Source organism: Cladosporium halotolerans, assembly GCF_011745625.1.
Source record: "Cladosporium halotolerans strain TM138-S3 chromosome Unknown Sca3, whole genome shotgun sequence".
NCBI classification, from domain to species: Eukaryota; Fungi; Ascomycota; class Dothideomycetes; order Cladosporiales; family Cladosporiaceae; genus Cladosporium; species Cladosporium halotolerans.
The window spans coordinates 108-25592 of NW_027191454.1; the positions used below are offsets into that span (position 1 = coordinate 108).

At 56.3% G+C, this 25485-nt stretch overlaps 8 protein-coding genes across 8 annotated transcripts; 4 read left to right on the top strand and 4 right to left on the bottom strand.

The window, feature by feature from the left end:
- Window positions 1–1810: 1810 nt before the first annotated feature.
- On the bottom strand, window positions 1811–5002 carry WHR41_00980 (uncharacterized protein; the record flags this gene model as incomplete). Its single annotated transcript, XM_069369586.1, has 2 exons — window positions 2883–5002; window positions 1811–2802 (listed from the first exon to the last, which is right to left on the bottom strand). Exons 1-2 carry the CDS (start codon window positions 3019–3021, stop codon window positions 1811–1813), a joined length of 1131 nt encoding a protein of 376 aa, XP_069233279.1. The 5' UTR covers window positions 3022–5002.
- A 33-nt stretch (window positions 5003–5035) lies between these two features.
- On the top strand, window positions 5036–6433 carry WHR41_00981 (uncharacterized protein). The gene is made up of 2 exons (XM_069369587.1): window positions 5036–5904; window positions 5968–6433. Exons 1-2 carry the CDS (start codon window positions 5681–5683, stop codon window positions 6323–6325), a joined length of 582 nt encoding a protein of 193 aa, XP_069233278.1. The 5' UTR covers window positions 5036–5680; the 3' UTR covers window positions 6326–6433.
- A 374-nt stretch (window positions 6434–6807) lies between these two features.
- Window positions 6808–9096, bottom strand: WHR41_00982 (uncharacterized protein; the record flags this gene model as incomplete). The annotated part of the gene is made up of 1 exon (XM_069369588.1): window positions 6808–9096. The coding sequence occupies one exon, from the start codon at window positions 9094–9096 to the stop codon at window positions 6808–6810; it is 2289 nt and encodes a 762-aa protein (XP_069233277.1).
- A 418-nt stretch (window positions 9097–9514) lies between these two features.
- Window positions 9515–10712, bottom strand: WHR41_00983 (uncharacterized protein; the record flags this gene model as incomplete). The annotated part of the gene is made up of 4 exons (XM_069369589.1): window positions 10445–10712; window positions 10183–10389; window positions 9998–10126; window positions 9515–9943 (listed from the first exon to the last, which is right to left on the bottom strand). The coding sequence occupies exons 1-4, from the start codon at window positions 10643–10645 to the stop codon at window positions 9515–9517; spliced, it is 966 nt and encodes a 321-aa protein (XP_069233276.1). The 5' UTR covers window positions 10646–10712.
- Window positions 10713–15640: 4928 nt separating this feature from the next.
- Window positions 15641–18709, bottom strand: WHR41_00984 (uncharacterized protein). The gene is made up of 3 exons (XM_069369590.1): window positions 17846–18709; window positions 17720–17796; window positions 15641–17660 (listed from the first exon to the last, which is right to left on the bottom strand). Exons 1-3 carry the CDS (start codon window positions 18446–18448, stop codon window positions 15839–15841), a joined length of 2502 nt encoding a protein of 833 aa, XP_069233275.1. The 5' UTR covers window positions 18449–18709; the 3' UTR covers window positions 15641–15838.
- A 165-nt stretch (window positions 18710–18874) lies between these two features.
- Window positions 18875–21242, top strand: WHR41_00985 (uncharacterized protein). The gene is made up of 4 exons (XM_069369591.1): window positions 18875–19838; window positions 19896–19913; window positions 19964–20778; window positions 20844–21242. Exons 1-4 carry the CDS (start codon window positions 19649–19651, stop codon window positions 21057–21059), a joined length of 1239 nt encoding a protein of 412 aa, XP_069233274.1. The 5' UTR covers window positions 18875–19648; the 3' UTR covers window positions 21060–21242.
- Window positions 21243–22042: 800 nt separating this feature from the next.
- Window positions 22043–23588, top strand: WHR41_00986 (uncharacterized protein; the record flags this gene model as incomplete). The annotated part of the gene is made up of 4 exons (XM_069369592.1): window positions 22043–22130; window positions 22185–22888; window positions 22947–23518; window positions 23573–23588. The coding sequence occupies 4 exons, from the start codon at window positions 22043–22045 to the stop codon at window positions 23586–23588; spliced, it is 1380 nt and encodes a 459-aa protein (XP_069233273.1).
- Window positions 23589–24326: 738 nt separating this feature from the next.
- Window positions 24327–25448, top strand: WHR41_00987 (uncharacterized protein; the record flags this gene model as incomplete). Its single annotated transcript, XM_069369593.1, has 1 exon — window positions 24327–25448. The coding sequence occupies one exon, from the start codon at window positions 24327–24329 to the stop codon at window positions 25446–25448; it is 1122 nt and encodes a 373-aa protein (XP_069233272.1).
- Window positions 25449–25485: the final 37 nt, after the last annotated feature.

Below are 25485 nucleotides of genomic sequence, written 5' to 3' on the forward strand. Positions count from 1 at the left end.
CGCTGAAATTTCTTGAATGGGCCCAAGCGAACAAGATACTAGTGGCCGTGTATCCTCCGCACTCTACACATAGGTTACAGCCTCTGGATGTCGGCTGCTTTGCTCCTCTTGCCACATACTATAGCCAGCTTCTTGAGCAGCAAACCAGACTCTCAGAGGGGCAGACTAGGATGACGAAGAGGGATTTCTTCAGATGCTTCTACCCAGCTTGGCAGAAAGCCTTCACGGAGAAGAATGTGAGCTCGAGCTGGTGTAAGACTGGCCTTTTCCCATTCAATCCTGGTTTGGTGCTGGAGAAGCTCCGACCAAGGAGCCAAAAGGAACCAACGTCGAGAGGGCGCAGTAGAGGGCCGTCGAGCAGTCCCTCTGCTTGTTGGGACTCTCCTTCAGGCATGAGGAAGCTCAGAGCAATCATCAATGAGACAGTAGACAAAAAGACCAAGAAAATGATCCAAAGGCTCAGCGATGACCTCCAGAGCAGCAGGGCAGAGGCTACACTCGAAAGGCTTGGCAAGCAGAAAGCAATTGAGGCTCTCAGGCACGAGAAGAAGAAGAGGAAGCGCGGCAAAAAGTTGATGGAACAGTTTCGGGCCGACGAGGGCTCTGGAGCAATTCTTTTCAGCCCTGGCAAGGTCAAAGCAGCCTTTGAACTTCAAGAGCGAAGGGAGCGAGAGAAGGTGCAAGAGAAAGAGAACAAAGAGATCAGAGCTCAAGAGCGAGCCGCTGCGAAAGCCCAAAAGCAGCGAGAGCTTCAGAGAAAGCGTCATGATAAGGCTGTAGCTCGAAGCGCTCGCGAAGCAGCGAAGGCCTTGAAGAAGGCCCAAAGGACTGCAGATAAGGAGGCAAGGAAAGCTGAGAAGCAAATCAAAAATGTACCTGAGGCCTCGAGCGGAAAGAAACGAGGGCGGCCAAAGAAGAAAGACACACTTCCAGAGCCGACCGTTATCAAAAACGCAGCAAAGGCTCAAGAGGCTCCGATCCAGCTGAGGTCAAGGTCGGGAAGAGCTATTCAGACACCGGCTCGTCTGCTGACTTGAGAATTATATAAAATATCCATTGTATATTCACGAACAATGTTCCCAAGTTTTGTTCCGATAGTCATTCCTCCTGTCGAGATATGCGACGATAGAGCCATGTGTTGACAAACGCGTCGCGTGAGCACGCGGTGGGTCTGTGCACACGGTGGGGAAGACTTCTACATTGCGTGTCGTCTGGACCTTCAACTTTCGAGAACACCAGAGTGGGGCCCAGCTTGCCCCGCGCTCCTCCACCATCATCGCTCGAAGATACCTTAGCCGCAATCTGCACTCGGGATGTTTACATTTAGCCTCTTTAGCTCTTCCCGAGAGCCGGGCTCATCGCTTGACATTTGATGGCGTTAATTTAAATAAGAAATGCTTCGTTTGGGAATCAGTGATGAGACTGGGCAGATTGCGGGCTGGAAAAGATAAGGTCTGGTAATAAATAAGGTCTCGAGATGGAATGGTAGGTAACTAGCCAAGGTTGAGAGTAACAGCATCGAAAGAGACGGCGCAGGCAACGTGGCGTAAGGCTTGCGCCATATCATTAATATGTCCCCGACCCTTCAATCTAGGGCAAGCGCCCGCAATTACTACAAAGACACCGACACTCTACTCGAGGGAACCAGCAACTCCAGGCCGCTGGCGCCACATTTCGGCGGATCCCTCGACTTGAAACGCTCTCATGAGCCATGCTTCGGCAGCCCTTGAAGAAAGAAATGTCGCTCACGCTGAGTGCAAAATCCCATGCATTGGTCAAATGTGTACTGTATCCCAATCTCCCCAATTCTTCAACGCGACCTCTGCCTCTCTTTCATCTCGATTTCCCCACCGACGCCTTTCTCCAAATCCCTCCCCGCCGCGCCCAGATTCGGCGTCGACTTAAACAGCGAGCCCAGATTGCCCAAACTCGAGCCCGCCCTCTTGTGCTCGCCCAGACCCTTCCACTTCTTCGCGCCCGCAGCCTTCTTCGACAAGTCCGGTTTGGGAGCGTCCTTGAAAGCGCGCTTGTTCGCCGGCACGGGCTGCAGAGGAGGCGGCGGCGAGTCGAGCAGCGGCGGTGCCTCCTCGTCTATGCGCAGGCGCTCGCCTTGGCCCAGGGCCCAGGAGCGCACGGAGCGGAAGCGCGGGACGCTGTATCGTGTTGAAGCCAGGGAGGCACGGCGCGAGGTGGGATTGACGCGGGGCGTGCTGGGTGCTTGGCTGTTGGTCCAGCTCCAGCGCTCAAAGTCGTCGTTGAGAGGGGGCGGGGAGTCGAGGGGGGATTCGCAGGCGTCGGTTTTCACGCCGACGGAGGCGGTTGTGGTTTTCGTGAGGGGTTCTTTGTTTGTTGACGAGGTGCGGCTGAGGAGGCTCATGGGGCGGACTGAGACGCGCGCCTTTTCGGGGGTTCGAGGTTTCGTCTTTGGTGACTCTTCGATGTAGAAGGTCGATCTGTTTGGCAGGCGGAGGAGGTCGGAGTCTTTGGTTGGTGTTTTTGGTGGGAGGTTGGGATCTTGCCAGCCGCTCTTGATCCGTTGATGTTTTGGCTTGGCTCCAGGGGCATGCGCGCTGAGTCGGACTCGTTTGGGAGGAGAGACTGAGGCGGAATCGTATCGAGATGAGCGAATTGAGTACGCAAGGTCGTGATAGATAGGGTGCTTCAAGAACTTTTCTCGCATTGGTGTAGGCGTGAGCTGAGGTGTACGCGTGCGTGCTGGCACATGTAGAATCTGGGCATACGTTTTGCCCCTACGTCTTTTGATGAAGACGTAAATCAAGAGCGCGATAACGAATGTGCCCCCTGACCAAGGTCAATGATTGCTTCCTGCGCCGCAACGGCATGCTCCATTGCATTGTGGAGCATCCAAAGCGAAGACTTACCTATTACAGTGGTACTGATCAGGACGTTCCTCGAGTTTGCCGAAAAATCGTGCGAGCCATTAGGGTCTAATGGACCTTGTCGCTGGACAGATTGTGAATCAGGGTTGGCCGGCGTTGTTGTCTGAGACGGTAATGACATCGTTAAGGAATTCGGAATGACTGTAGGCCGGTTTGAATAGTCGGCGAAAGACTATGTCCTTTGGCGGAGTGTACCGGGAAACACTTTTCGCAAGGCTATTGCCCTGGAAAGCTCGCGAATAGCTGAGGTGAAATTAGGTATGTTCGAAAGTCCAGCTTCCGAGTATGTAGCTGCAAGGAGACACTTCGATAATCGTGATTGCGATGCACTCGAGGGTTGGTGGCTGCTATGGTCAGACGTCTAAGCACTACGTAGATCGCCGGACTAAGAACTCCGGGTCTCGAGCCTGTGGAGACCGTGGATGGTGATGGTAGCTGCGGTTGCTTCGTCCTTGTCCCCCGAAGTAAGAACGCCGGGGGTAGAGCGTTCACTGAAGTGACAGAGAGAGAACCCGGTGGAGATACCCGGCAGATATCGTGGCCGAGAAAGGAAAGATGCCGTGACCGTGAGACCAGGGTGGATTAGTGAGGTGGAGTACTGGCAGCCAGCTGCGAGGTGTGGATTTCAGGAGGGAAAAGTAATGGGGTATGCGTGGAATTGTCGCACCAGGCAGCGATGAAGGAAGAAGACAGAATGGAGACCAGCTCGTGCAGACACCAACTCGGCCAATACGCCACAACAAAATCCTCAAACGCGCAGCGTGAGAGACTCGTGACAAGGAACGACGGTGGTCATGTTTGACTAGAAAGGCAACGTCCAGCAGAAAGCGACGTAAGCTGTGTTGTCCGACAAATTACCTGCGACTTTACGGGCCGCACATTGGTCCTTGTCATCAAGGAATGGGCTGGGGGATCCTCAGGCTCAAGCCGTAAGTTGCCTCGGCGTACGACCTAAAATCCTTCCAAGGACCAGGGTGCTATTCTTGACCGGCAACAAGCATTGTTAGAGGTAGAAAACGGCGGGACCTGACCGAGTGCGGTGGTCGAGGGGACGTGATAGGTGTGGTCCTTTTACTGGTCTCGCGCCATAGCCGCCGCACCAGAGATCTGAAACGTGCGGCGAACAAAAGCCGGCCAGCGAGGCCTCCGAGAAAGCTGCTGGCCCGCGGGTGGAGGACGCACTGTTTCGCACAGGCTTGCGTCCGGACCATGCGGAAGATCGATCAAATATTAAATATTATTTGCAACGGTCAATGGCTTCACAACCACCGATCACCAGATCTGCCAGCGAGGGTTTTCCGGCATGTACCGCGGATGGGGTGTGTGGCCGTGCGAGCATCGCCCCTGGGAGAATGCTCGACTTGACCAGCATGCGTATCATGTTGAAGAAAGGCCCGTGACAGTACCCATGTCGAGCGTTTGGTGGCACGAGAGGGAGGAGTCGGCGACCTGGACGGTCAAAGCGGTCTGGCCACGGTGAGGTTCCTTCAGCGAAGGTCGCGGCACACGGCGCTTGACTCCATCTGGAAGCGGGCGCCGACGAGACGCTAAGCATCACAGTCGGTGTGTCTGACTAGCAGACACGGCACTTGTGTTCGTCAGCAAAGAGCATAGACAGATCCTGTGTCGGAAGTAATCATGCGCCGCGATATCAGTCGTCTCCTGTACATCTACTCTAGAAGGCGATCTCATGATGAGGCCAGACGGAGGCCAAAAGTCAGGATCGGGTCGTCCATATTGCCGAGATTGCGCGTGATCTATCATACTGCGTACTGCAAAACAGGCGTGGTCCAGAACGTTTCTACTGGAGAGCATCAATACGGTGGCAAGAAACCTCAAGAGCGACTACTCGGATGCAGCGTCTTTCTCGGTTCTACTTGCTTCAGGCAGACACCCTCAGCACCGTGTCAGGCATCAGGCTCTCACTGACCTGAGCTCACCGTTTCGAACTGTCAAACGCCGAGAATGGACCTGACGGATGTGTTCGGGGGGCCCGTGGACGAAACCAGCGACTCAGGGAGTGGTAGCAGAAGTCGAGGAGGCGAGTGAACATGACTCCATCTGCCGGGCGCGTTTCAGCCTTGTGACAGCGTCACGTGAGGCGGCGAATCGCTTCGCCCTCTCGAAGCGGCCTCCGCCCCACGAAGTAGACGAGGCAAAGGTGGCGTCTATTCTCGTTCTCGGGCTGTGCGGATGGAGGCGCAGCCCTACCGCAGCATCCAGCCAGCCTTACCACCTGACGATCGCCCACCCGTTCGGCTGCGCGACCCACCCGCAGGGCAAGCTGTGCGGGTGACGGGAGGTACCATTCATGTGCGCACCTGGAGTACGCGAGAGTCTCGGCCTCGTGCGGTCCGTCGTCGTCCCTTGTACCGATCCGGAAATATCAGATAGTTGTTGTGGTTGTCGTTGCATCGCCACTGCTGCGCGGACAGACTGACATACAGCGTGGCGACGTCTTCCCTCGGCCGAGCCAGCACGTAAGAAACACGCAGACAACCCCAGGCCTCGGGGTCCGCCATCGCCCAGGTCCCGCGATATCCGGCCCTATGTACGTCAAGCGACTTCGCCATGCCGCCAAACGCGGAGCTCAGCCTCTCACGGCCAGAGAGGGTTTGCGCGGTTCGTCAGCTGCGGCTCTCTTAGTGGGGTAGTTATAAGGAAGAGTCTCACCTGCCCGCCTTCCCACCGCCACCTCTTTTTACGACTCTAAAAGCTCAGCAACTTTTCCTGGTAAACTACCTCATCTCTTTCATCGACCAGCAACCTCACGCGCGAACATGTCCGGATACAACAACTACCCTCCGCAGCAGCCGCAGTACGGCCAGCAGTACGGCCAAGAACAGCAGTACGGTCAGCAGCAGTATGGCCAGCCTCAGTACGGCCAACCGCAATACGGACAGCAGCAGCCTCAATACGGTGGTCAGCCCCAGTACGGACAGCACCAGCAATACCCGCAGCAGGGCGGCTACCAGGGTCCTCCTCAGCAGGGTGGCTTCAACCAGTACGTTTCCGACCAACTTACTAACCCCACCAAAAGCCACATCCCGCTAACACCCACTCCCAGCGGCCAAACGCAAGGCAACCACAACTACGCCGCGCAGCAAGAGCAGTGGGCTGCCAGCTCCGGCGAACCCCAAGGCCACCAGCACGGCCAGCAGCCCGCCGACCCCAACAGCCAAGAGGGCGACCGCGGCCTGATGGGCGCCATCGCAGGCGGCATCGGCGGCGGCATGCTGGGCGGCAAGGCGAACCACGGCTTCCTGGGCACGCTCGCGGGCGCCTTCGCCGGCCACAAGGCCGAGGACGCGTGGAAGGACAGGCGCAAGGACAACCACCACGGCGGTAGCCACCACGGCGGCAGCAGCCACCACGGCGGCTCGCATTATGGCGGCAGCTCTGGGTACGGCGGCGGCAAGTGGTAGAGGGTGAAGTGTTCCTTTCCCTTGAAACGGTCATGAAAGGTTGGTCTCCTGAGCGTCGGGTGTCCGCAGACGGACGGGCCCTATGATGATTAACGACTTTGTTTTCGTGTACTTTGTTTTCTAGACATGCTTCATGAAATGCAGCCAGAACTCTTTGATTTTTTTCAGGTTTCGCATCGCATCACTTGTTTTTTGCACATCACGTCTTGAAGCGAGCGCCCGCAAGTCATTGTGCTACGCATGGGAAGACATCGGGTAGTGAGTCGAACGAGACTATGCAACTGTCATGACATTCATTAACTGCATCAGTATCCATGCTATCATTATCATCCGTCAAAGAATTCACCAACAAGCCAATAAGCACCAACTATCACAATCGCAACCACCATTGGAAGATGCCCATCATGCAACCGCGATCCAACCCACTCACCCCATTAGAGACCACTGTATACCACCAGACATCCCAACACCAATCAGACCTCCTAAAAACTCTCCCCCAACTCCCACTCCGGCCTCCCGTACCTCCACTCCGCAAACCCCACTTCCCCAGGCATCTCCCTGCCATCGCTGAGCCTCAAGCGCGGGAACGCGTCGCCCGCCCAGGCGTACTTTACGCCCTCGCGCGGCGACGCGCCGTAGTCCATGGGCTCGGGCGTGCGGCGCGGTGGGCGAGCGCCGGTCGCGACGGCCGGATCGACGTGGATTGCGCTTGTTGGCGGGTGGGACTGGGCGTTGTTGTTAGAATGAGTTGGTGCGCTGTAGGGCCCGACGCCGAGGAACCAGCGGGCGTAGTCGAGGGCTGTTGTGAGGAGGGGGGAGATGGTGAATGGGGAGGAGGAGGAGGGCGGCGTGCTCACCTGCTCTGAATGGCCGGCACCGTCGGCGGTGGCGGACGCAGGTTGGTCGTCGGCGTCAGGGGATTTCGCGTCTTTGGGGTCGGGCACCTCGCAGGCCCTCGAGATTTTCTGCGCCAGCTCGTCGTTCGCCAGCACGAGCGCGCCGGAGTGCCAGCCGGCGGCCGTGACGGAGAGGGCGAAGTAGGCGCCCAGGCCGTCCTCGTCCTCGCCCTGCAAGCCGTACTTCGCCTCCCAGTCTCTGCCCTCCTGCTCGATCCACTCGCTCACTTCGCCCTGACAGGCCAGGTCGGGGCTTCCTATTGCCATGCGCAGGCGCTCGGCGGCCTCCTCTGGGTCGGTGCCGCCGGACGTGAGGAATCTGATCCATTGGCGCTTTTCTTCTTCGAACCATACGCGGCGGCCTTCGGTGTAAGCGTGTGGGACCAGGCGGCCGTCTCCGCCCATGCCTGCGTATCTGATGCCGCGTAGTCTTCCTTCAGGGTCGCCGTGGCCGCCTAGACCAAGGGCGCCGCATGCTTGTGGCTCATTACCGTAGCTGGTGATGTAGCCTTTGGAATGCAGGGCGTGGAAGTGGTAGTCGCCGAAGGCAACGCTAATAACGTTCTTGTGTTGCAGCGCTGGGATGCGCGTGAATAATGATTCCGGTTGAGAGCCAGTCGCCTGCAAATAGTTCATGACTCGGTCTTGGTGCCCTGTAAGCACGGCGCCCGATCGTGTGAAAACTGCGAAGCTGCGGAAGGAGCCCTGGATGTCTGTGGCAAAGGCCTCGTCGAGATCTGTTGAGGTCGTCAAAGGGAGTTCGATTGGATCTCCCAGACGTTGTTCGTCTTGATTCCAGACAATCTCAGAAACGAACACCTTCCCCAGCGAGGTGTTGAACAGGACGACATGTTCAAGCACAATGTAGTTCAGCACCTGGCCGACTGTCTCTGCAAGTTCGTCTTCATCAGCCGTGCGTTGTCGATTGGCCTTCGATTCACGATATCCAGTCCTGGGCACCGCCGCGCTTTCAAGCACCAAAGCCGCATCCTCGGTAGCAGACTCGTCGTTCTCCCGCTCCAAGGGCTCCCAAAGCACAATGCCGCTGCCCTCGATCAATGCAGCGCTCTTGTTCCAGCCCGCCACTACTTTCTTCACGACGCCATTTCCACTGGCTCGTTCCCCTTCAACCGTTTCATGATGTATGAACCGTACGTGCAGACCCGCCTCGTCCACGTTCTGCCAGGTCCATATCCTCCCACTGTCGCTTAGACCCAGCACATGTCCTCTGCCACTACTGAACTGCTTAATCGCCGTCGCCGCATCGTACCTCTCCGAAGGCTGCACGAACCCCGAAGGGAACCGCAAAGGCGTCGGGAACATCTTCGGCTGCTGGTACGCCGGCGCACGCGGGCGATTGAGCTGCAACCCATCCAGAACACCAACCGTATATATCGCACCCTTACTCGTGAGCAAACTCGTGCTCCACCCGCCGCATTGCAAGTCAGAGATCACGCCCAGCGACTCCGTCTCGTCCATCTTCTGCGGCCAGCTGATGTGCTTCTGCCTGATCGCGCGCGGGCGCCCTCTGTGCGGCGGTCCGCCGCGTATCCTGAACCCAGCCGCAGGGCTAGTGTAGCTGTGGCCCAGGCAGGCCTTCTGGTTGTCGCCCCAGGTCATCACGCGGCTCTGCGTGAGCAGGCGCTTGTAGAGCTTCTGCCAGCGCTGGCCGTCGTTTTCGACGACGGGCTGGTTGGGGACGCGGAAGGTCGTGCGCACGATGGAGGACCAGAAGGTGGCTTCGTGCAGGAACTCGGGCCGGTGGAGGGATTTGCAGGTCGAGGTGAGGGCGAGGAAGGAGTTGGCGTCGAGGTAGGGGAAGATTGAGAGGAGGATCTCGACGGGGAGGTCGAGGAGGGGTGTGTTGTTGGCCATGGTTGGGGTGTCATGCAGTTTTATGAAGTAAATCCACAATATGTGGTATGTCAGGAGGGTGTCGAAGAAGAGAGGTTATGCTGGCATTGCTCGCGGGAGAAGGTGTCGTGAGGTGCATGGATGCTGCCTTGTTTGTTCCTGACAACAGGAACGCGGGACAGCAGTCGACGTCACAGGGTCGCAGTCGCGAGCTTGTGAAAGTGACGGCCACGCGTGCCGCGTTTCGCCCCACCATCCAGTCTAGAGCAAACAACCACGGACTTTGATACTATTTACATCTATCTATATGTGAACGATACTCTGACTTTTCTTCCCTGAGGATGCACTGGACACTCGCAACCATGTTTGGTGGCGGATGACAGTACTGGCGTGTCAGACGCTCCTTTCTGGGATTACCAGGACGCAGGATAGTGGTATATCACAGCAATGCCTTGTTTATCTCAAGCGCAGCCTTCAAATCGACCAACTCGTCTTCAGCGATACCAAGGTCCTTCGCGGCGATAACGTCAGGCTGGTAAGGTTTCGTCCAGTCATTGATAGGCTCAAACGCTTTAAGCATCGATCCGATCTCCTTGCCGTACGGACCCCAGATCTGCTCGTACTCATCCAAGGAAACCGTCACGAAAGTAGTGCGGCGCCTGGTGACGTCGATCCATGCTTGCAGGTACTGCTGCATCGAGCCCTGAGAGGTGTAGAGGAACGCGTACTTGGCCGGCAGAGAGACGGCCGGGTTCTTCAGGATAGCGTTGACGAAAATACCGGCGTTGTGCTCGACGTCGCCAGCGTAGTAAATGTGAAGCGAAGGAGGGATCGGTTGAATGAAGACGCGCGAGCCATTAGTGTTTGGCTGCATGCTATCAGTATCCTGTTTTCTTCTAGCATCATTCGAGAAAAGACTCACAACTTCAACAGGCTTCGACATGGGATGGTTATAAAAGTTCGAGGTGAAGAATCCAATCCACAAGAACGTCGTCTTCTTGGCAACGGAAGGCAAAGTCTCCTTGATAATATCCACTGCTTGATCTTTGCCCTGATGGAAGAGTCAGTTACGACGTACAGCCAAAGAATGATGGCGCCGCGACTTACGTCCATATGAGGCACAAAATTGCCCTTACCAGCGAGCTTCTCGCCTGCAGGAAGGCTGTGAAGGACAAGATGCTCCAGGGTCGGGATATTTTGAGCAGCAGTTGCTATGTTCACAAGCTGCTGCTTCTCCCTCTCGGCGGCATCCTCCGGGCTCTTCTCGAGGAGATACTCAAAGATGTTGGTGATGCCGAAAACCGCTTGGGTATCCTAGGAGCTTTCGGCAATTGTTTCTGGCATGAAGGTGGTGTACGCCCAATCTCACCTTGAATACACGCTCGAGAGAAGCGACATCGTCATAGTTTGCAGACGCCAATTCAGCGCCTGCCTCTATAAGGGCTTTCGCAGCGGGAGACTCAGTGTTTCGAGTAATTGCGCGGACGCTCCAACCTTCCTTGAGCATTCTTCTGGCGACAGAACCGCCAACACCGCCAGTGGCACCGCAGACTGTGATAAGCTTTGCCATGTTGTTGACTTATCGTATGGATTGGATTGAGTCCGGTTGCGTTGTGTGCTCGTTCAGGAGCCTGAGCCGCAAATAAATGCCGTTTTTATACGAAGGCATTGATAAATTTACGTACCGAAATATTTGGCAGTAGCTAGGGCTGTCGACCGCCACGCTTGCGATGACAAAGGCCATGGAATTAGGAGATAAGGGTACGAAACAGCCCTATTCTCCATCAGAAGCTTAAGGAGAATCTTCGGAAAGCGAGAATAGGCTGTGGAAACAGACTGCAATTGGATTACGAGTTGCGGACACTCGAGGTTGAACTATGAGCGGATCGACGGCGCTCCGAGGATCCTTGGGAATGAGGAGACATGTGAGGAAGTAAACGAAGCCCTGAAAGTTTAAAACCCTCTACTATGCTGACTACACATGCTTCGCTTGCGATTCAACAAACAATTGCCGCTGACTATTGGATCGTGTCGTTGAAGACGTGAGGTAATTGACGTTGCGGAAAGGACATTGGGGATCCTAGAGTAAGTTCTATCGATCGAAACGATGGAAAATGCGGTTGACAACTTCTCTACAAGCTCTGTCTATTCCACCGTAATGACTACCTTTCTAGCACTGATGCCTTCCCTTCTGGTTAAGCTTGCAAAACTACTCAACAGATTCGAGAGACTTTGCCACAGCATGCGGCTCTGGGAGGACACATTTCATCAAACCAAGAAGTTGTAGGGAGGTCTCCAAACCACGAAAGCGCTCTCACCGAACGTATAGCATCGTCAGATCCTAAAGTCCGCGTCGAGCACGCAATTGCTGTTCAGCATAGAAAACATTCGATCGATTGATGAAGCACAAGGCTCCGTCCCAGCCGAGTACGCAAGCCGTGTCAGTGTCGAGTAGTGGGCCTCCCAGGTGTCGCGGTGTTAAGTCCGAAACTTAGCTCCGCAAGATGGGTCGCCCTGAAGTTGGAAGCATCACAAGACCGCTTTACGTATGGGCCTACCCGCATATATAGTAATTTTTAGCCAACAAAATTCCTGCCACTATGTAGCCCAGATTCTACCCGGGCAATGGCTTCGGTGAAGTTCTGGGACTCGTGTCCCTCGTATCCACGTTTCATTCGCTTTATTTGTCTCCGGATCTCGACAACGACGGCAACCGGATGTCTGTCAGCAATGACGCTTGCGACGCGCACAAATGAGTCGTAGCTTCTTGCACTACAGCAGGGCAGAATCCAATGGCTGTTGTCGTTATTCAATGAGAAGATTTCGTCATTCAATCAGCAGATTTTTCAACACAAAGACCGCATTCATCTGTTCCTCCAACCTGCAACATCTCGTTTGAAATTCTAGTCTCCCTTACATAGCATAGCCAATAGCGGCGATATCCTCACAACCTAGCTGTCCAGAAAAGTCTGGCCAGTATCAGGTCTCGTCAAAAAGCCCTCATCCATCGGTCTCTGTCCCAGCCAGCGTGACCAGTCAGTCTCGTGGGTATTGCTGAGCTTGTGGAAGTTGTATTATACACTATCGACTCCCACGTCGCTGGGTTTGAGTCGCTGGATTGACGGCTTATCGCGCCTCGAACAGCATCTCCGAAGTCGTCTCGCGAAACTCGCACGTATCCTCCAGCAGTCCAGCGGCCTGCGGTCGTCGTTTTTATGGCAGTCGAATCCGCACGTTCTCACGAGCCTGCTTTACTCAAGGCGAAGGGGGTCTGGATCTGCTTGTGCACGAGAGTCACACGTATCCTCCAACGGCGTCTTGACTAGCAGCCTATAGAGAACGCACTCGTTGCACGTCCGTTTGACGTACCTAGCGCCACGCGACGATGCCCACTCGCTTCTAATCCGTAGCCGGCTCCATCACTCCGTTCATCGATCACATCAGACAGCATTCCATCGTGACGCGCAACCCGGACCTGAACACTCCGCCTTGTGATCAATGACATCCACGTCCGAGGCGACAAAGTCTATTACGCGACTCTCAACGGAAGGCTCGGCGTCAGAAAATAATCGAATAAAGTCAATTATAAAACAATGATGAGATTCCTCATGATCAATCCTATACAGCGAGGCCTTCAAGTTGGGGGTTGACCTTGATTGAAGCTTATCTTATGACCTACCATCCGGCCGATTCACCCGATCCTTGAGTCAATCTCACTTGGACATCATGATTTTTAATCTTCAACCTCGTGTGATGGTTCTTTGAGTTTGCTGGAGAGCTTGATCAGCTAAGTAAAAATATACAGATGTAATTTCGGTTATTTCGCAATAGACACGGCAGATTTGATCGTTTCGCGACAGTGACCTGTGATCAGGGTGATTGTCGCAGGTCCCATATATCGCATCGTCAGGCCAGAGCCATCTCCCACGAACATAGCAATAGCCCGCCTAAGCTCTAAATAAGACATAAACAGCAGTCTGACAACATTTCAAGCTCTAAGTCGCATGGACCTGAGCTGGGACCTGGCGCGGGTACATACGAGATGCATCGACCTTTGGCAACTTCGCAGGCCGGCCAAAAGTCTGACACGGGCGGTTAGAACGCGCTGCAGAAAGCGTCGAAGGGTCTGTCGCTTGAGCCTGCTCCGCTTTCGTCCAACTTTCAATAGGTGGCCCCCCAGAATTTCTACACAGCACTATAGCCGCCAAAACATCCACATTCATTCGCTGCATGCATGCCTCTTTAAAGTTTCAGCATTGCTCGCATTTGTCAAGTGATTGGGCAAGTAATTGAGCAAATGACTGCCGGCGACGCTGCTGTGGTATCGAATCAAGTGACGCTGCTCAAGGCAATTGTCGAATGTGAGGTCGCAGGTGATCTTGAGACTGCCACAAAAATAACAGGGTTTTCGCTTGGGTGATGCACATGCAGATTAGAGTAGTGCGGCGCGTATGACATGTTTGAATTCCTGGTCGTATAGAAGGAAGGGTTTGTCCTGCGTTTGGGACGTGGTTATCATGCAACATGAAACAAAGTCCTTGACGCGCCGGTGGGTGTTAGTGCTGGGTCGAGGAAGAGGTGGAACATCATGGTGCGAACGAACAATTGAGAGAGCATCTGGAGGCCACCACGTACAACTCTGTTGACCGCTAGTCGAACGCTTCCAAGTCCACAAACGCAGTAGCAAAGTTGTTTCGGCGGACCAAAATTGACTCGCGGAGGAGAATTGGCAGGATGAGAGCCCACTGCGCAGCGGCTACACTGATACTCTGAGAGCGTCTGAGAGCGACGTCAACACTATGTGCTCAATTATTGCGAGATGAGCCAGCCTATTGCGCCATCGACTGACTCACAGCACTGCGAAGGGCACAAGTTGAGCTTGGGAGACCGCAGGTGGATCTACCTCGAGTCATCATGCACAATTGACTTGAAGCAAGCCTGCGTTTGGATCATTTGTGCCGCAATCCGTGAGGTGATTGAAGCGAGCCGCATGCCGGGATAACAGTCCCCTTATAGCTTCTTCCAAATCACATGGGCGGGAGTGTTGTACGTTGCAGGGAATTGCGGGCTCACGGTCTTGACGACAACGAATCACAAAATCTCTATCGGCGTCCTGTACTGCCTGCGCAGACTGCTCGTATTAGCGATCTGTGACCGTTGATGGTGGTTCGCCAAATTATCAAACAGCGTCTCCGACTCTCCGCCTTTCGAGCAACTCAATGCAGCCAGATGAGTTTGCCTCGAAACGAACCAGGTCCGAGACGTCTTCGATTGTGCTTTATTGTGACTTTGTTGGCATGACATGGATTTCGTATTGCAAAGCTGAAGAAAAACGCGCATAGAGGGATCGCTGTAGGCAACTCCGATAAGAAGGTTCCCATGTACCATGGTCCGCGGAATAGTATTGACCTGATACTTGGACGTGAACAAGGATCAAAACTGGTTCACTGATTCTGAGAAGCAATGTTATATATGTTAAGAGACAAACTCTAGGTCCACGCTCTCCAGCATGAAATCGCACCCGCTGTATCAGGAACAGTTACAAAAACCAACCGAATGTGCCCGGCAGGAAAAAGATCGATCGAAACGGATTCGTGCTCGAGAAAGCTTTTCGGCAGTGCACTTGGATGTCGTTCTGTCCTGGCGTCATCACTCAGCATGAACTCAAGTTCGTACCAACCACTTGTTCAGTCGACACAGCCGATCGAACATGGTCCCGAGCGTGCACCGCCATACCACTCGGTTTGCACACACCTCCCGACAACCGAAATATGGCGACAGCGAAGCACGTGAGCGGTTTGAATGATCGGCGGCCCTGAGAGCAGATATGGCACCTACAACAAGATCGGCAGAAGACAATCTTGGATACCTCCCAAATGAGTGCGAGCTCGACTGAATAAGATCGGGGACCCTCAAACTGTGAATGCTGGGCCGCCGGGCATGCATGGACCCGCCAATCAGCGGAGAAAGACTCGGACGGGTACAGGTATGCTCGTAAAGTCTGCCTGGGGTGACGCCCGGTGTTGGGAGCCGAGACTTGATCAAGAGAGAGAGAGAGGGCGACGCAGACGTATAGGGAAATGGGCAGCGACTTACGACAAGGAGAGAAGGCGTGAACAGTCGATTTAGGTGACGCTTCTTTCCAAGTTTAATCGAGCTTGACTGTGAGATTGGAGGAGCAAGATACCGTTGCGGCGGTACTGATGGAACCACGGTAGGGGAGGCGCGAAGAACGGTCAATTTGGATCATCCTCTTGAACTATAGGTACAGGTACAGCGATACCGGGGAGACATGAGATCACGCTGCGGTAGTATTGACGCAGACACAGGAAGGTCCGAGGCAGTGTTCCATCGCGGCAGCTGGATGTTACTGACAAGTTGCGCGATCGAGAGGGCTATCTCATATATGGAAGGAGAGATTCTCGGAAAGACGTCGATGGACAGCTGTGGTGATCGAACATCTCTCCAGTACGTGCCTGAATTCATCTGAGGAAGAGCGGAACTTATGATCACGAAATTGAACAGGTCAAAAGCAGGTCAACTCTGCTCTGTATCACTCGAAAAATTGATTGACGGGAACATTATGCTGCATTTGCATTGTACTGTTCGAAACCTGCATATGCTACTGAATCGCGTCCAAGAGAAGACAGTCATTCTCTGAACCAATTCCCTTTAGAAAACACAAAAGCCAATACGTTTCCCCGTCTGCTGCACATCATTGCTCGAACGCAGCAAATAAAGCACGAAGGTATTTTGCTGCTCTTTAGATGCAATCGCCGCCCGCGTGAACAAGCGCAGAGAAGAAAGACGTAGACAGCGCGTCGCGGTCGAAGAAGCGCGACGGCGATGAGAGACAAGGCGCGGACGAATATGCTTTGCCCAGCCCCGAATCTGGTATGAGCAGAGCGAGCACGAGCATGCTGGTCGTGGTGGTGGTCAAGCCGGAAACCGAAGCGAACCCGGTGGCCAGAATAGCGATGGCGAGGACGATGCCAACGATGCCGAAGAGCACCGAAGTCCATGAAGTTTGTGTGGGCGCGACATTGGCGACGACCGTTCTACCGTGGTGGTCCTTGTAGCGCCTCGTGTCACTCTCCGTGAAGGTCTTGCGAAGATCGCTGGCTTCGGTGGACGCGCTCGGGGTTGTCGTCAGTTGGGTAGCGGAGACCAACTGGGTCTGGGCTCTAGTTCCTTGTCCACGAGAGACTTGTACAGAGGGCTCAGCACCGCCGTTGGCTTGAGTGGCCAGTCCAGCGGTCGTGGGGGTGTGGAGGGAGGACGGCGTGCAGAGGATCTCGAGGGACGCGGGGATGCGGTTCTTTAGGCGGAAGAGCTCGGTCGAGCGAGCGGGCGAGTTGGCATTCTCGTCGAACGGTGACGGTCGAGCGAGCAGCGCCGAAGACGACTTGCTCGGAACGCGCGACTGCTGTGGCGTGGCAGGTGCGCTGGTCTCCTGGGTTGCGCGGCTGCGCGATTGTAGAGTTGAGCTTGCTGGCGTCGATTCGCTGGGATTTAGCCCAGCAAGTGGAACGCGGGACTGCTGTTGCGTAGCAGGCACGCGGACCTCTTGTGTTGCGCGGCTGCGCGATTGTAGAATTGAGCTTGCCGGCATGGAGTCGCTAGCATTGAGCCCATTTTGTGGAGTGCGACGGAGGGCAGGCTGTACATCCGAAGCAATTGGCCTTCCTTCAAGAGCCGTAGCATTCTCAGGTCTAGAGAAGCTGCTGGAGCTAATCGCGGAGGTAGACGACAACTCGCTCTGTGGCGCGGCGCCCGCAGTTCCGCCACTACGCAGGCGGTGCCGCCTACGGGGCGCGGTTGACTGCGTAGCATTGACACCACTTGCTGACGTGGTCAGGCCCGTGGCGGCCGGAGTTGCCAGTGTTCCATGGCTATTGCCACGGCGAAGTAGCGAGGGCGCATTTTCGCTGTTCTTGCCAGGGCTCTCTTCCTCGAATCCGCTATCAAGCACGAATGTCGACAGGCGACCCTCGGATGAACGCGTCGATTGTCGGAGTGCACCTAGTCCGTCCTGTGGACAGCTAGCTTCCAGCGAGAAGGACTCTTCCAGCGATTCCGTTTGCCAAGTGGTATAGGTGTTTCCGTGGATTGCCCGAACAGAATCTGGTCGTGTGTGAGCGGGGTCACAGCGACGAGGAGACTGAGGACTGCCGAGTAGTTGTGAGCTGTGAGGGACCCTTAGTCCAAGGCCACTATCGCTCGCCTCGAAACTCTGAGTGTGACCGGAGAGGTTGTCTGCGTCAGTGTGATCGAACAGATTCCAGTCTTGTGATGTCCCTAGTGGCGAGGCAGAGGTTGCGCCAATGTTAAAGTGCTGCTGAGTACACTGTCGGAAGTTGTTCTCGGGTACAAACAGCTGTTGTTGATCGAAGAACTGTGGTTGATCGAACGAGGTGAAATCCTCGAAGCCGAAGTCGAGTGTCGGCTCGTCCATCATCAGCGTGAAATCTTCGTAACCTCCGGTGAGCTCGTCTGCAGTGAACAGATCGCTCAGAGTCGTGGCCTGTGAATCGAACGACGAGAATGCCGGCTTGACGTGATGTGTTGGCTTGGTCAATTTTGTCCTTGGTTCAAAAGTTAGCACAGGATGCATTGCAGGCTGCAATCCCTGATTCCAACATACCGAGGCTTAGCGACCTTATGCTCTGAGCTGTCGTTGCCTGCCTTCAGGTTCTCCATTTCCGGCTGGTTGTGGATGCACTGGAAAATGGTTAGCATGGGCCCTCGAAATATGGACTGACAAGCATACCTTGCGCTTCCGTTTTGAGCACTTGTCGCAGGCCTTTACAATCCGGCGTTTCCGGTACTCGACCTTCTCGGCTTCAGTCATCTTCCGCCTGACCCGCTGTTTCGGCTGCTCAACTGATGAAAGGCTGAAGACGCTGGTCATTTGGTCAATGGCAGGAGTCTGGCTCGAGCTGGAACCTGCTGTCGATTGTTGTCGTGTCATCGGCGGGACCTGCTTGGGAGAGCTTTCGAGAGCTGGAGTCGCGAAGTTGGTCATGTCTGGGCTGCTCAAGGTAGTCATGGAGGCAGAAGGCCACGACTGTTGCCAGGGGGACTGATCAGTCACGGATTCGTATAGCGAGGGCATGGCGGGCGAGACTGTGGCCGACATGGACTCGGCTTGGCGCTCTTCCAGGAGGAATTCGATGGTGGCATCGCGCATGCGCTCCGAATGCGACTTCAGATGAGGGTACTTGGCTCTCAAAGCGTCGAAGAGTTCATCGGAGTCCTTGGGTGGGAAGAAGGCGAGGGGAGCGGTCGGATCGTAAAGCTCGCCTTGCGGGACGTCGCGGTAGATGATGTAGGTTGGGGCCGGCGAGGCGTCGATGTTATGGGGCATTGCCATTGAAACGAAAATGTCGGGATGAGGCGGGTGAAGTGGTGATATGATTGAAGAGTCGATAGGAATCCGTCTGCTCGGATAGGCTACAGGCTGCACGGCAGCAAGAGGCGGCGTTCGACGATCGGGTTAGGTAAGCGAGACTTGGGCAAGGCGGTGCCTTGATGGGGAGGGTCGCCGTCGTCGCGCTGTCGCGAGGCTGCTGGAGGCTGCCAATGCGTTGATGTCGAAGAGTAGCTAAGAAGTAGGTAGGAAAGAAAGGAGACTCCGCAAAACCCAATGGCGGGCGCAACGGAGTGCTTATGGCTCATCGCGCGTCAGGAAATCCTTCCAGTCACCGACGACTGCGGTGTTTCAAAACGGGATAGCGCAAGGCTGCGCCCACGGGCCGTGACTCGGTCTCGCACCGCGTCCCAGGTTGGACCGGTGTGGGGAGGAGTAGATGGGCTCATATTAACGCCTTCACTGTCTACATCGTGTGAGCTGAGCGAGTTGTGGAGTTCGTCCTGCTTCGTGAGGCCACTTTTACCGCTGTCTGCGAAGTGGGCCGTTCAATTGGAGAAACATCCCATCGCCGCACCGGCCTTCAAGCTTTCCAGCTTTGCTGGGCTGAGCAATCCGCGCCGATCTCCACACTGCTGAACACGCCGCCTGCAGCCATCGCGGGGCACCAACATTCTCAGCCTACTGTGCTTCTCGCCTGGAACTCTCTCGGAGCGCACACCATCTTCGATCGACAGTCGCACGCGCGTGCCACAGTCATGGCATGATGACTGGACTCCTGCGCATGCTGCCACCAACCGGACGACATGGCCCCGAGTGAGACGACAGCATGGCATCCGGGCTGCATCCGTTACATGCGTGCTCTTCAGCCGAGGGTAGCAGTAGTCTGCGACCTCCACCAGGAGCGAGAGTCTCGGCCCTTTGACCATCACTCTACTCGCGCCACCTGGTGCCGGCGACTTCACTTTTCGGGCGGGGGTTTATCGAGCATGATGATGCTCTATCGGCGGACATCTATCTCTGCGGCTGAAACTGAGGTGATTTCTGATGGGGCCTGCCATGCAAATACGCGCCCAGCGGGCGTCAGCTGATTCCACAGCCGCCGCCCTCCGTCCAATGGCGCCTTCCAACGAGCTGTAGCACGCAGGCGGCCATGCAACGCGCCAATCAGGCGCGGTCTAGCTCACGCGTAGGTACAATGGCATGTTGGCTGCCATCTTGAGCGTGTCGATTTTCTCTCACGCTTCCGTTCCTCTTTCCTTCCTGTCTCACGTTTGCCAGCGAGCTCCTCCAAGTCGTGTTCAAGTATTGGACAAACTACCTAGTGGATCCCCACAATTATCCCAGAGCACAACCGTAGAAGCGATGGCTTCAAATCAGCAATACTTCCCGCGTACGTGAGAAAAGATGGCATGCCCATGATTCCTACAGTGACTTACAAAACATCCAGCGCCTCCACCTACCCAAGGTATTTCAAGGCGATTGAGGCATAGCAATTTGCCTCGCTGACATTTTCAGAGCAACACCAATATGCGCCGCCGCCCTTAGGATCCCAGCAAAATTATTATCCTCCACCCGGCCAGCAACAATTGCAACCGCACGCCCAAGAACATTATGCACCTCCTCCACAATTCGCACCGCCTCCCCCAGTATCCCCTCCGCTCCCGGACGGCAACGTAGGCAACCATGCCGCCGTCAGCCCAATCGAAAAACCCACCGAGCAAAAGCTCCCATACTATCCCGGCCCAGCCTCAGAACCATACCCGCAGGAAAAAGCCCAAGAGCCCGAACGCCCCTACAACACCAGCCGACAATCGACCATGCCGGGCGGCGCCCCGCCGCAAGGCCACTTCACCGGCGCCAGCGCCACGGTCGACGACGTGGGCACCTTCAACGGCGGCAGCTACCGCATCAGCCACCGCGACAGCAACTCCATCGTCACGATCCAGCTCGCCGTCGGCTGCCCGCTGGAGGCCAAGCCCGGCGCCATGATCGCCATGTCGCCCACGATGACGCTCAAGGGCGCGGTCAAGTTCAGCGTGAAGAAGTTCGTGACGGGCGGCGAGATGTCGACGTCGACTTTCACGGGTCCGGGAGAGCTGCTGCTTGCCCCGGCGTCGTTTGGCGATATCACTAATATCCGTCTCACGGGGAAGGAGACTTGGAGCGCGAGCAAGGATGCGTTCCTGGCGTGCACGACTGGTGTCGTGAAGGACTACAAGGCGCAGGGCTTCAGCAAGGCGATGTTCTCCGGCGAGGGATTCTTCGTCTGCAAGTTCAGCGGCACGGGCATTCTCTGGATCCAGAGCTTGGGCGCCATCATCCGCAAAGATGTGAGTTCGGCCACGTTGATACTATGAAGGCAAGTTGACTGAATGCTGACCCCCCGACCCGGCAGCTCCGCGAAGGCGAAAAGTACATAATCGACAACAACCACCTCGTCGCGTGGAATTGCAAGTACATCATGGAGCGCATCGCGTCGGGTGGCATAATCAGCAATATCGCTGCGAGCGAAGGCTTGGTGTGCAAGTTCACGGGCCCGGGTACCGTGTTCATGCAGACGCGCAACCCGGCGGCTATGGCTATGTACGCTGCTGCGCATACGGCTGCGTAAGTCTGGGGGTCGGAATGGAGAAGGGATGGACGTCGTGTCATGGCAGAAGGATGTGAGAATGAGATGAAATTGGGAGACTGCGACATCGAAACAATCCTCGAAGGAATGAAGTATGGATGGAAGATCTCACAGCAGGTAGTCTGCAATAATGATGATTGTTATGACCAGCGTAAGAGCAACAAACCGGGACGGAAGTACTCTCTAGGCAGATCGGCCGACTTCAAATGCGGTCATACACAAGTCATTTGGTCATACAAGCAGCAATAATACAACCAAACAAACACTGCAGACCAACATAGCAACAACCACGTGGACGGCAACGCATGGGGAAACGGAGACAGTTGTGGAGGATCATCATCAGCTGGCTGGCTGGAGCCGGACCACCGAGGAGCGACGAGACCCTTTCAACGGCTGCGCCCGCGTTCCCCTCAGCCTCGCGCGCCCAAATCCGGCAAGCCCGATCCAACCATCAAGGCCAAGGCCCAAGCCTCAAGCTTGGCCCGTCGCAACCCCAGCTTGCCTCAGAGTCCGGCCGTTTAACGCGTACTGGGCGCGGCGCCAACCCTTGGCAATGGCAGAGATCTGGGTCAGGTCGTCACCAACACCGCCGTCGCCTGGCGGCCGACGCGGCTTCTTCACATACACCCCTCCGTGATCCGCCATACCACTGCTTCGCTCGTTTGTCTTGCACGACGGTCGCTACATCGAGCCTGGATACTCTGTCAAGAGAGGGGTTGCAACCGAGCCCAGTCTTTCCGGAAACCCCCTCCCCCTTCCTCCTGCCAAGGAGCGATACGGTCACCACTGTCTTGCCGCCGCGCCGCGACGAGGCAGTGTCAGCATTGTTGGATACGAGCATACGCGGGCTGAATACTGGAGTCTTTCACTCTTCCCGCGAGGTGGAATCGATAGACACATTCTCTAAGAGATTTGGGAGTGAACACTAGCAGAAACGAATACACTTTCGAGGAACTCCTGCCACCATGAAGCTGTGGTCGGCAACCTCAGCGTGCGGAGCGCTGCTCGCTGCTCGCCTGGCTGGCGCGCTCGAGCTGAACATCGACGACAACGGCATGTCGCTCTGCCTTCGTTTCATGCCCCGCTTGAACTAACAGATGCCTGCAGAATCGATCAAGCAAGCCGCAAGCACCGTCGCCTTTGAGATGGTCTCTTACTACTACGGAAACGAGTCGAACGGTATCCCCGGTCTGCTCGGAGACCCTTACTACTGGTGGGAAGCAGGAGCCATGTTCAGCTCTCTGATCGACTACTGGTACTACACCGGCAACTCTGAATACAACGAGATTACCACGCAGGCCATGCTCCACCAGCGTGGCGCCCATATGGACTACGAGCCTGAGAATCAGACCAAATCCCTGGGTAACGACGATCAGGCTTTCTGGGGAATGGCAGCCATGACAGCAGCCGAAGTAGGATACCCGGACCCTCCGGATGACCAGCCCGGTTGGCTTGCTCTCGCGCAGGCCGTCTTCAACCGTCAGGCGGAGCGCTGGGACAACGAGACTTGCGCGGGTGGTCTGCGTTGGCAGATCTTCCCCTTCAACAACGGTTACGACTATAAGAACTCGATTACGCAGGGGTCTTTCTTCAACATCGCGGCACGCCTTTACGCTTACACCGGCAACGAGACGTACGCCGAATGGGCTACGAAGACGTTCGAATGGTCTCAACAGGTCGGCCTGATCAGCAACGCTTACCAGGTCTTCGACGGAACGGACTCTGCAATCAACTGTTCGGATCTGAACCACATCCAGTGGTCCTACAACACAGGTGTATACATGCTCGGCGCAGCCATGCTGTTCAACAAGGTACGTACACACACAAACACGCACACCATCGACCAGCAATCCTAACAAAACCCACCAGACCGAAGGCCAAACGCAAGAATACTGGCGCACGCACGTGCAAGGCCTGCTCGACGGCGCCCGCTTCTTCTTCTACGAGAACACCAACATCATGTTCGAGATCGCCTGCGAGCCCCGCATGAACTGCAACGTCGACCAGCAGTCCTTCAAGGCCTACCTCGCGCGCTGGATGGCGGGCACCGCCAAAGTCGCCCCCTTCACGCACGACAGCATCTACGAGCGCCTGCGCGCGTCGGCAGTCGCGGCCGCGAAGCAGTGCTCCGGCGGCGAGACGGGCGTCACGTGTGGTACCAGGTGGTACGAGGGCGCGTGGGACGGCACGTACGGCGTTGGGCAGCAGATGAATGCGCTCGAGGTGTTCCAGAGCAACCTTGGAGATCTTGTGCCGGGCCCGCTATCGAACAGCACGGGTGGCACGTCGAGGGGTAACCCGGCTGCTGGCACGGGAGCTGAGAACTCCGGTGGCGGTGGAGGTGGTCGTGCTGGGGCTTCGAACCCGATCACGACTGGTGATAGGGCTGGCGCGGGTATTCTGACTGCGCTGGTGGTTGTTTTTGTGCTGGGTGGTGCTTGGTATGTTGCTTCTTGAACCTCCGGGCTTTCTGGAATTTGCTAACATTGATACAGGTGGATGGTGGCTTAGTCAGCCCCCTCCCGGGCGGAGTTTGGGTATTCTCTTCGATTTTCTTCTACTTACCACATGTGTACAACATCGTGGTTCAACAGGCCTGTAGCGCTCGTGTACGAAGAGCAGGCGTACGGAAGAGATGGCAGACTGCCCTTGAGAGGCAGAAGTTGTCTATAGAGTCGCGGCCAGTTTCTGACATGTAATTCAATTTATCTTGATGTACCTGTTCAACTGAATCCTTCGGTTTTATTACGGTTGTATAGACACGTGAGCGTCGGCGAGAACGTACCTAAGTATCGTGAACTCGCGAGGCTCTGCGGGCCGTTGCATCCCGAGTGAACGCCTCTCTGTAGGTTGAGATCCCTGCTGTGCTCCCTTCGCATCTCCATTTGCTTGCCATCACAAACGCACACACACTCAGGTTCGCCATTCTGGACGTAGCACTTGTTCAAGCGATTCCGGCCCCACCTGGTATAATCAGAATACAGTAATACCTAGGCCTGCAGCAGCAGTTGCACTTGCACCGTTGGCGGAGAAGAGCTCCGCTCCGCTTCCCCAGACGAGCTGTGGAGAGCGCGCGCGCGCAGGCATAGCAAGACCGCGGCCGATCTCCAAAGCTCGACCCTCCCTCTCTCACTTTCTGCATTCGCGCGACCGTCGCGACCTCCTCCCACAACCGACCAACAAACACCCACCCCTCCCCAGGCCCACCGGCGCCTCCAGCCGCCCAAACCACCCCCAAAAAACACCACCATGACCTCCCCCGACCCGCAACCCACCCTCGCGCAAATCGCCCAGCGCCTCTTCGACGACGCCCTGCACAACATCATCCACGACCTCGTCATCACCCGCCACCGCGAGCACAAGCTCCTGCTCGCCAGCCTCGACCCGACCGACAAGCTCCCGCACTGCGACGCCTGCAAGCTGCCGCGCCTGCTCGACCCGCCGCTCGCGCCCAAAGTCCGCGGCGCGCCCGCCGAACCCCCCTCCTCAACCCAATACTGCGAGCGCAAGCCCTGGTCCCGCCGCGCGGGCCACGACATCTACGACAACCCGTTCCCGCGCAGCGACGTGACGGGCCGGCCGCCGACGAAAAAGGAGCGCGAAGCCGCCGCCAAAACCGGCGGCGGCGGCGGCAAGAAAGACGACACCGCGACGCCGGCCTCCGAGGACGCGAACGGCGGCACCGCGCCGCCTTCTCCCGGTGCAAACGACGACACGACCAGCAACCGCCCGCTGGAGAAGGGCGAGAAGAAAGCGAGCAAGATCGACGAGAAGCTGAAGAAGGGCGAGTACGTGCCGTGGCACACGTGCCCGTCGTGCAAGCGCAGCCTGCTCATCACGCGCTTCGCGAAGCACCTGGAGCAGTGCATGGGGCTGAGCGGGCGGGCGGCGAGCCGGAATGCGCTGGCGCGCATGAACGGGAGTACGCCCGGGGGGAGCAGGGGCGGGACGCCAAATCCGAGCCAGGAGAGGGAGGAGGACGATGAGGACGATGCGGCGTCGGTGAAGGAGAGTGGGGGCGTGAGGAAGAAGTTGTTGAAGAAGGGGCTGGATAAGAAGATTAAGAAGATGGGGGAGAAGGGGGGCGCGGTGAATGGGAAGCTGCCGAAGGTTGGGGGCGGGAATAAGAAGACGCCTGGTGGGGGCGGGTCGAGGGCGAGTCCGGCGCCTTCGGGGGGAGGGGATGGGAAGAGGGACAGGGAGGATTTGGATGAGGATGAGGATGAGGTGCATGTGAAGAAGAGGCAGAAGCTTACGAGGGTGGGGAGCACGGCTAGTATGGCTTCGTCGAATGCGCTGGGGCATGAGTTGGAGAGGACGGAGAGCCAGGATGGGAGTTTTGTGGATGATGCTAGTGTGGCGGATGATTGAGGTGATTGGAGACTATATGCAAGAGGCAAGCGTTGGC

What these genes read in the sequence shown, in the direction of transcription:
- WHR41_00981 (XM_069369587.1), top strand. Translation starts at nt 5,681, where the DNA reads ATGTCCGGATACAACAACTACCCTCCGCAGCAGCCGCAGTACGGCCAG. An exon ending in CAGCAGGGTGGCTTCAACCA is followed by an intron (nt 5,905 to 5,967) that starts GTACGTTTCCGA and finishes ACCCACTCCCAG; the next exon opens with CGGCCAAACGCAAGGCAACC.
- WHR41_00984 (XM_069369590.1), bottom strand. Translation starts at nt 18,448, where the DNA reads ATGGCAATGCCCCATAACATCGACGCCTCGCCGGCCCCAACCTACATC. An exon ending in GCTCAAAACGGAAGCGCAAG is followed by an intron (nt 17,797 to 17,845) that starts GTATGCTTGTCA and finishes ACCATTTTCCAG; the next exon opens with TGCATCCACAACCAGCCGGA. An exon ending in CATAAGGTCGCTAAGCCTCG is followed by an intron (nt 17,661 to 17,719) that starts GTATGTTGGAAT and finishes TTTTGAACCAAG; the next exon opens with GACAAAATTGACCAAGCCAA.
- WHR41_00985 (XM_069369591.1), top strand. Translation starts at nt 19,649, where the DNA reads ATGTTGGCTGCCATCTTGAGCGTGTCGATTTTCTCTCACGCTTCCGTT. An exon ending in GCGCCATCATCCGCAAAGAT is followed by an intron (nt 20,779 to 20,843) that starts GTGAGTTCGGCC and finishes CCGACCCGGCAG; the next exon opens with CTCCGCGAAGGCGAAAAGTA.